This window comes from Triticum aestivum, chromosome 7B (assembly GCF_018294505.1).
Source record: "Triticum aestivum cultivar Chinese Spring chromosome 7B, IWGSC CS RefSeq v2.1, whole genome shotgun sequence".
Taxonomy (NCBI): domain Eukaryota; kingdom Viridiplantae; phylum Streptophyta; class Magnoliopsida; order Poales; family Poaceae; genus Triticum; species Triticum aestivum.
The window spans coordinates 384316312-384325738 of NC_057813.1; the positions used below are offsets into that span (position 1 = coordinate 384316312).

At 48.0% G+C, this 9427-nt stretch overlaps 1 protein-coding gene across 2 annotated transcripts in view; it reads left to right on the plus strand.

The window, feature by feature from the left end:
- The window catches only part of LOC123158999 (organelle RRM domain-containing protein 2, mitochondrial), a 5843-nt gene extending 4414 nt beyond the window's left edge, over positions 1–1429 (plus strand). For both annotated transcript variants that reach the window (XM_044576803.1, XM_044576804.1), the window contains one exon: positions 941–1429. In XM_044576803.1, the coding sequence (XP_044432738.1) occupies positions 941–1067 (127 nt within the window). In that variant the 3' untranslated portion in view covers positions 1068–1429. The remainder of the gene's footprint in view (positions 1–940) is intronic.
- The last annotated feature ends 7998 nt before the right edge of the window (positions 1430–9427 follow it).

Below are 9427 nucleotides of genomic sequence, written 5' to 3' on the forward strand. Positions count from 1 at the left end.
GTAGATAAAGCATTTTAATGCATATCATTTTAGTTCTGGAGTAGCCTGACTACCTTCAGGGAATCAGAATACTGCAATTCAAAGTTCGTTCTTCCGAAAAGTACAGCCTTATGTTCAATCATAGTTTATAAGGTGGTAAAGCGAGCACCACCCACTCTGACGCCTAAGCGCCTAAAGCAGGCATATTTCTAAGGCGCTGTCAGGGCGCCTTATCGCTTAAGCGTCTGAAGCAGGACTCTTTATAAACAATGTGTTCAATACATAATTACATAGTAAGAATATTCGGATGCTACGTGCATGATTAGTGGATTACTTCCATTCTATGCGGGTTTTAAACAATTCTGAGACCATTTAGAAAATAAAATATATATTGCGCCATTAATAGAAAAAACTAGTCCAACTGGAGATGAGCCACGTGGGCGAGATACCAGAAATTCACTCCTGACACTGACCGGATTTGAACCCTGGTCACGAGGGATGCACCGGTGCGGCCCTACCACTGGGCTATTGCCAAGTTCTCACATATTGCACTATTATGCTTTTATCTACTGGGTGTACGTTTACTCTCTTTCTCAGTGGTTGAACATGGACTACGCTCCCACTGACTAGTATTATGAAGAATGAAGTAGTTGTTAAGTAATGGAGGCTTACTTTGTTCTCTTCTGGATAAATATTTCCTGACAAGTTACTGCCCATACACTGCTTGAGCCTTTTCTTTTGTTACTTGTAGGCAATTAGTTGACATGCTTTAACTAAGGGCCTTTAAATAATTGTGTATTGACACAAGAAAAACATATATAATTAATGTGGTTTGATTGTCTGAAAGGTCTTGCGGGGATCCATGGCTCTCTTGGACTCTTGCGTAAAGCAATGTTTGCGTTAATAATATGTAAGTTATTTTGATTTCTTCGAAGTTTGACGCAGCTTAATTTGTATGCAGTTTCTGGATGGATGGGTTATTTTTGCCGAATATGCTAGACCCAGACCACCGCCGCAGATGGGAGGGGCAACTCCGCAGCCACAACAATCATGGGGCACTCCTGGTTCCTGGGGCTCACAGTAGATGAAGGGACGATCATTCTATCTGGTTGTGCGCCTGACAGCGTATCAACCAGCCATCGCAGTCTACATTTAGATCATAGCTACCATCGTGTTGTCCCAGGTGTGAACACCCTTGCCTGATCCAATATTCTTGTCGTGTTGGACTGGTCGTTTACGGCCTCCACATGGAGAAGCACTTGTGGAACCTTATATGGACCAAGCAGGTATTACTGTCAGCATGCAACAGCTTCGGACCATTGCTAATAATGTCTTCTTGTCCCTTTTATTTGAATTGTCGTAAGCCTTATCAGCTGGTCATGGCATGTGCTGCTCTTGTACTACTGGATAATGAATCATAGCTCGGAATAAGAACACGTTTGCAAGCGAATCTCGAACTGAATTCCCCATGATCTAATCTGTTCAGCTGATGGTGACGTGGATCTGTGCAGCGCACGCGTCTGTGTATCGTATCGCGTGCCTGTTCCTGATTTGGATTTGGTTTTTGCCAGCTTATGATGTTATCTGAACTATCATCTGTACCATGAACCCTGTGTTTCCTGGTATGGTCTGCACTTTTTACTGTATGTACGCCTGTCATCTGTTGTTACTATCATCGGTACACCTGTGATCCTTGGCGTTGTTCCTCGCCACTGCTATCTACCTATGATTACTGATGATCTGAGGATACCGGTTACCGACATGGTGTCCTCTTCTAGCTGTGCATTCCAGTCAGTCAGTGGCATTGACTGTGCCGTCCATGAACCATAAGCTGCTTGCCTGATAGAGAGAGCGACCGCAATACTGATGCGTCCATCAGAACCCTGGAAACTTGCCTGCCCTCGCCGGCCAACGACCACCTGCATCGTCAACCACGCCGGTGCCGACGCCGCTCCGTGCTCTCGTGGCATCATAATATCTGCTCTACCTGTAGAGGGCATCGTCTACTCTATGTGTGGCGGCTGTTAATCTCCGTTCCAAAGTTTTAGGGGGAAATCCTCCAGGGAGCGGCCGCGGCTACATGATCTGTCGTCGCCGTCGGCATGTCGTGGTGTCGTGCGTCACGTTGGGAGGATCGCGTTGAGCTCGAGAGCCTTTTACTGCGTGGGCAATGGCAGCCTCAGGGGCTCCTTTCAGATGGAGGAGATGGTGAGAGGTGCCCTGGGACGCAGGGAAGCCGCCGCGTCGCGCCACGTTGGCAGCCTCCTTGCGGTTTATCCAGGCTATCTGTCTAATCTAATCCAATCTATCCGTTTATTGTGTGTGCGCGCGCGTATCCGCTGTCTGGATTAAATGGACTTGAATGTGCCAACAGTGAGTCAATGACTTCAACCAAACTCAAATGTTTCTTCCCCGCAGAAAAATAAAAAAGAAAGAAAAAGAAACTCAAACGTTTCTTTTCAATTTCTTGAATAAAAGGTCTTTTCTTGTGCCACAGGCCCACAGCAACGGGTAGGTGGTAATGGACACAGCTCGATTATGGGCCCAGCCGATTGTGTTCCTAAATACACTTTTTGTCCAAAATTATACTATACGTGTTCGACTTTTGGAGTCTTGAATGTGCGACATTGACTAATTTTTACTTGCAGTATACCTTAAAATAGTAAAGTTATATATAGTATAACACAAAATAACCGAAAGACAAATAATATTGTACTCCAGCTTATACAAATAGTAAAGTTATATATTATAATTAAAGTTAGTACAAAGTTGAGTCATTTATTTTGGAACGGATGGAGTATTACTATATGATCCTCAGTTTATACAATTCTACGCATGGCAGTGATACAAGTTTACCACATGTTTAATAATGTGCCCATTTTTAGTTATATTTCCGCAAGAAGAGAGTATTTTGTCAATCATGATAATTGACTACGTAGTAATTGACATAACAGAAACACGGACCGGAAGAACCCTTCGCTCCTCCTGCCCACGCCCAACTCCCATCTAGGGTTTCCTTGCCTCTCGCCGGCGCCGCCGGTCCGCCTTATCTTCTATGGTCCTCGGATCATGGAGGCACGGTGGATCCCGGCCCTTGCCGGCGGGAGGGCTCCGTTTTTAGATGCTTTTCTGAGTTTTGTTAGGGTTTGTGCCATGCTCAAGAAGATGAGGCGGTGGCGGCTTCTTGAAGATGGAATAAGGTCCTCCCCGCCTAGCCCCCGTCCTGGTGATGTTTCAAGCATCGTCGGAAGGCGTGTGGAGGTTTGTCTCCGGCGGATCTCATGGGATCCGGTCGGCGTTTGTCTTCGGTGGATCCGACTGGATCCGGTCTTCGCTCGTCTACGTCTGTGTGTCTGCAGGTTGGATCCTTCCGGTCTATGCTTCTCTTCATCGGCGGCGGTTGCTGTTCTGGTGCGCTGGTCCCATGGGGCCTTAGCACGACGACTTCCCTACTGTCTACTACAACAATGTTTGCCCGGCTCCGACGAGGGAGGGGCGATGACGGCGGCGCGCCTTCGGCTCGCTCCAGAGATTGTAGTCGTCGCTAGGTGGTCTACAGACCTGGATGTAATTTTTACTTCTAGTGTTTTTTGTACTACCTTGACAGTTGATGAATAGATCGGAAGTTTTCGCGCAAAAAAAAAGACTACGTAGTAATTGAATGATCTCACATTTTACCCCAACCTCAGTATTTTGGGAGAATTTAAATATAGTGGCATGCCAGACATGTATGGTTATTTATGTTATTTTTAAATTTAAGGTTGTCCTGTTAAATCTTAGTTACGCAATTGTTCTTCGGGCACATAAATTCAGTTCACCGCCACATGCCATCCTTGTCAAAGTTCTGTCACACATAGAGGTCCTTGGAAAAAAATGTAGTGTTTTTTTGCCACACTGTTTTTGGTCATCTACAATTTGCCTAAAGTTAATCATAATAATGTCAGGCATCAACCAAGCAATCTACATTTCATTTGTCGGTCTACATTATCGTCTATACCCTCCCATTCCAAAAATATAGTGCATTTTTTTAAAGTCAACTTCATAAGGTTTAACCATATTTATAGAGAAAGTTATCACCATCAATAATACTCCCTCCAATTCAAAATAAGCGTCGCAATTTTGAACTGGATTTAGTTCAAAACCGCGACATTTATTATGGACCAGAGGTAGTACTAAATTAGTTAAACCTAACAAAGCTTGACTTTTGAAAATAATAATATTTGAGCTATATTTTGGAATAATCCTAAAGCAACTAAACATAGTTAGTGAACAAGCAACACCTCCTTTTCTCTCAGCTCTCCCATCAGTTGAGAATCTCTCATTGTTCCCTAGTTCTTCTCCCCTTCTCATCTGGCGGCCGACCAGAGTGGGGGTGGGAGAGGAGGCCAAGCTACCGCCATATATGCTAGGGGTTTGCCTCTATGCATGGAGACTTGCGCCGTGCCGTTTTGGAGATTCTTTGTAGTGTGCACAATGTTTGGTGGCCGCCTGGTCTTCTCCGGCAGTTATCCATGGTGGACTGCGATTGCTGGGGGTGGATCTAGTGGGAGCTTCTTCAATAAGGTTGGCAGTTTGCTAGAACATGCTGATCCAATTTTCGCTCGTCTCCTACTTCACCGTCATAGAGATGGAAGGAAAGATGGATGTGGATCAACGCTCATTCCCCTCAGATCCATTGTATTGTGGGGGTAATAAAGTTGGCTTGGATGTTATTCATCTTTTTTTGGCCACTAGATCGACATATGTCTACATGAGTACACTATGGTTGATCGCTGACTGGCTGACGTCAATCCCATTGGTTGCCATTTCCATCCTCCAAATCAAGGAGGCCCTCTTCCCCTTGCCTACAATTTTCAAGTTATGGTCGGAGATAGTGGCCTAAATGTCTCTGCGTGGTCGCTGTTTGATTTGGGACCAAATTGTGTTCTTTGTATCTCCTGTTTGCCCAATGAAAGGACCTGACTGTAATTTCTATTTTCTAGGGGCCCCTTTTGTGCATTGATGTAAAAATAAGGTAGTAGTAATGCCAGCCTATAGATGAACAACCATACTGAATTGTTGTTTCCTGAGGTCGGAAGAGGTTAGAAGAAGAGAGAGGGAGGGGGGGGGGGACAAATCTGATGTGTAAGATGAGATGGCAATAACCAACAACCATCATTGGTGGTACCTAGATACGATGGACCCTTGGGTTCATTCTGATAAAATATTGGGATATCTCTGCAAATATGATGATAGTGGTTTGGATAGAAATAACTTATATACGATGGATCACGGGTTAACTTTGATAAAACAGAAGATTACTTAAATAATACATCTCCCAGATGTAGTTATGTGTTTAAATATACGTGAGGTGAATCCTCCGGCTAAGTAGTCGTGCATTGCAGTAGGAACCCCTAATTCTCTCGCAAATACAACTCCCTTGATCATTTCTCACATATACCCGTGGTCACATTCAAGGAACGCCCCTTGGTTTCCCCGATTTTGGCCTGTGATTTATAAATCGCCTTGGCACAAAAAACAAAACGATATCTAGTATAATGATCAAATATGAGAATATTACGCCAAAAAATAAATACATTTTTCACACTTGGTCCCATTTTTCAATGAGCTTGTTGAAAAAAGATTTGGAATCAAATGGCAAGCACTAGCCAATCGAAATAGCTTACCAACTTTTTATTTGGCAAAAGGGCTTCAAATCTATTAATGAAACCAACAATATAAACACCCTATAGTAAGAAAATACATCGAGGCTCTTGGGCCCCATCGCCTTCTTTGTGCTGAATGGGCCAATGGTGCGTTGCTAGTTATGCCTTTGCATTGCCGGAGCAAACCAATCGTTGTTGATAGCAGACGAGAATCATCAAATTGACTCTCGTGTTGGGCTAGTGCCCTGTAGAAGAAGTCATGAACACCGGAGGATCCAAGATCACAACCTTCAAAAGAGTTCACATACCTCATGACAAAGCAGGAGGTTGCACCAACGTTAGAGGCAATGGCGGAGCTTCATGGAGACCAACAGGGGCCATGGCCCCCTTAATTTTTGCATCCATTGAAGAATTAGTTAAATATTAGGCCTAACTAGTGTTTAAACTAGAGATTAGCCCATCCTTTCCTATTATTTTTCTTCCCTTTAAGTAATGGCCCCCTCCTGGATTATGCCCAAGCTCCGCCACTGGTTAGAGGGAGTAGGCCGGAGGGCCAAACTACAAAGGGAAGCCGCCCATAGGAGACCGTAGGAATCTGCACCAACGAGCTATCTACCCGACATCGTCCAGATGTGGAGGCTCAAGGAAACTTTATTTACCAGATTGCCGCCATCACCACCACAAGCGAAGCGCATTCCGTAACCCTATGAAAAGCCTCAAAGCGTGGGGAGTAGAGCTCCACCTGGTAGATCGAGGCCTCCACCCACTCCCATCTAGACTAAGCTGGTAGAAGAGGTGAGAGGTGACGAGCTACCAGTGGAGGAGGGGTGGCGGTGCAATATGCCCCCCCCCCCCCTAAAAAAATATATCCTATCTAGGGTTTAGAGAAGAGAGAACATTTCAAGTTGGTGTCTTTTGAAATATTTTGCCAACGTAGTTGGCAGAATTAATTTTTGGCTCATGAGTGAACATGCACCTAGATAAACATTCAAATGGGTGAAATAGCAATAATAATAATAATCGAACATATTCATTTTTTTAACAAATATACTCGAGTGTTCTACTCATGTGTGAAATTTCACGAAGAAATGACATGAGTGGTATTTTGAACAAAGAATAGAAAATTAATGGCCGCAAAAGCAAAATTTTGAGTAGTTTGGTGGGGACGATTTTGTTTTTTTGCCCAAAACACTAGGAGTGCCATTTCATCGTGTGTCTTCATATATAAGTAGAACACTCGATGACTGTTTGTGAAAAATAAATTCAGAAATGTTTGTTGTTTTGCTATTTTTTAGACTTTTACTGTTCATTCAAGTGCGTGTTCTTTTTTTTTTGAGATGTTCAAGTGCGTGTTCTACTATGGACCCATATTCACTGATGTAATTCAGTCAAGTCGGTTACGAACCACACGGAGTTCTATCCATTTTGCCAAAATTTTAAGAGGCAGAATGCTTATAAACCAAACAATCTATCAACAAATGGGCAAGAGAAAATTTTCAATCTATTCATCTTCAATCATGGAAATACAACGAACATCAGAAATAATAAAAATTACATCTAGGTCCGCAGACCACCCAACGACTACTACAAGCACTGAAGCGAGCCGAAGGCGCGCCACTGTCATCACCCCTCCCTCATCGGAGCCGGGCAAAACTTGTTATAGTAGACAGTTGGAAAGTCGTCGTGCTAAGGCCCCATAGGACCAACGCAGCAGAACAACAACCGCCGCCGATAAAGAGTAGCGTAGATTGGAAGAATCCAACCCGAAGAAACACAAACATACATAAACTACGACCAGATCCGACACGAATATATTTGCTGGAGACACACCTCCACACGCCCACGGATGATGCTAGACACACCACCGAAACGGGGCCTAGGTGGAGAAGACCTTATTCCATCTTCAGAGAGCCACCACCGTCTCGTCTTCTTGAGCAGGACACAAACCCTAATAAAACTTGAAAAAACATCTAAAAAGGGAGCCCTCCCGCCGGCAAGGGCCAGGATCTAGCCCTAAGGCCACCGGAGATGAGGCGGACCGGCGGCGGCGCCGACGGGAGGCAAAGGAACCCTAAGCTTTTCTTGAGGAGGAGGCTTTGTCTACTTTGGATATTTTCTGTATTTTTCTACTTTGCAACAAACTTATAACTGGGATCTTATCCCCTCCCGCGTCGCCCCGCGTGCGACGGGGAGGGCGACCACGCGGCCGCCGCCAGAGGCCCCCCTCCCCTCGCTCCTCCTCCCTTACCGCCGCCATAGGGTGCGGCCAGGCAAAGCCTGGCCGACGCCGGCGGCGGCGGGGCGGTCTCGGCTCCTCGCGTGGTGGCCTCGATGCGGGACGGGGCGGCCACGGTGGGATGCGGCGCTGGCGCCGGGCGCAGCGGCGCGGTGGCTCTTCGGTGCTTTCTCGGCGGCAGCAGAGTGGGCCGTGTGCCGGGCAGCATGGTGGTGGGGCTGGCTCACCTCGTCCTCGATCTGGATCGGGCGGGGGTGGTGCCTGGCGGGCTTCTTCGGCTGCGTGCGGCGACGGGGCAGAGGAGGCGCCTCGGTCAGGCGCGGGCGGTGGCCTGGCCCTCCGACGCGGGCGTGGTGGCTGGATCTAGCACGGGAGGCTGGCGGCCCTGCGAGTGCTGCTGCTCTAGCGGCGTGGATCTGGGGCGCGTGATGGCGGGGTTGAGATGCTCGGATGCCGGGCGGCGGGTCAGCCTCGAGTTCGGTGGGCTGCAGGCGGCGCTGTGGTTTGGCTGCGGCAGGGAGGAGGGAGGATGGCGGCGCGGCGGCGCCGCTTTTGGCGGTGGGTGCGGGGCTGCCATGTCGGCGTGTGGTGCCATGGTGGTTTTGCTGGCCGTGTAAGGCCTTGTACAATGGGAGGTGTTTAGGGGAGGTGCTTAGAGAAATAAACCAGGCTTTTCTTAAGCATCGGTGCTTATTTGTACAGGATAGACGCTTAACTAAGCGTCTCTCCTGTAGAAATAGGCACCAGTGCTTCAGAAAAACCCGGTTTATTTTTCTAAGCATCTCTCTAAGCACCTTCCATTGTACAAGGCCTAAGAGGCGGTTTGCGGTGGCGAGCGGTGTAGAGTGCTTGGCCGCCGTCGGTGGTGATTGGCTTTGGTGATGATGGGTTTGGTGAGCTTCGGGTGAAAGCCTTGCTCGACCTTGGTCAATGCCAGCGTCGACGGCGTCCTAGGACGTCGTTTCCTTGTTGGAGGCGGCGTCGTGGAGCCCCTTCACCTCCCTCGTCAACTCAGCCACGGGCTCTTCGGGTGAAAACCCAAACTTCGGCCTTGGCCTAAGTGGGCGTCGGCGGCGTTCCTCGTCGCTTCCCTCTTGGGGGCGACGCCTTTGAAGGCCCGGTCCTTCATCTGCTGGTGGTGGCTCTGTGGCTTTGCAACTTCGTCATCGGCTAGGCGAGTGCGCGGCCTCGGGGCCGGCGTTGAAAGTCGGAGCGGCGGCTCCGGGTATCTCCTTCGTGTGGTGGTTGGCTTTGGTCGCCAGGGCGACATGGTCATCGACTAGGTGGGTTCGCGGCCTCGCGGCCGGAGTGGAAGTCGGTGCGGCGGCGCCGGAGATCTCGTGTGCGTAGGGTGTTGGCTTTGGCCTCTAGGGCGGCAGAGCCATCGACTAGGCTGGTGTGTGGCCTCGGGGCCGGTGTGGATGTCAGAGCGGCGGCTCCGGAGCCCAGTGCTCTGTTGTAGGGTGTCGTCTTTGGTCACTTGGATGACAGTGTCGTCAACTCGAGTGGTGCGCAGCCTCGGGGCTGGCGTGTGCATGTATCGCAGATGTATCGGTTTTCGGCCGGT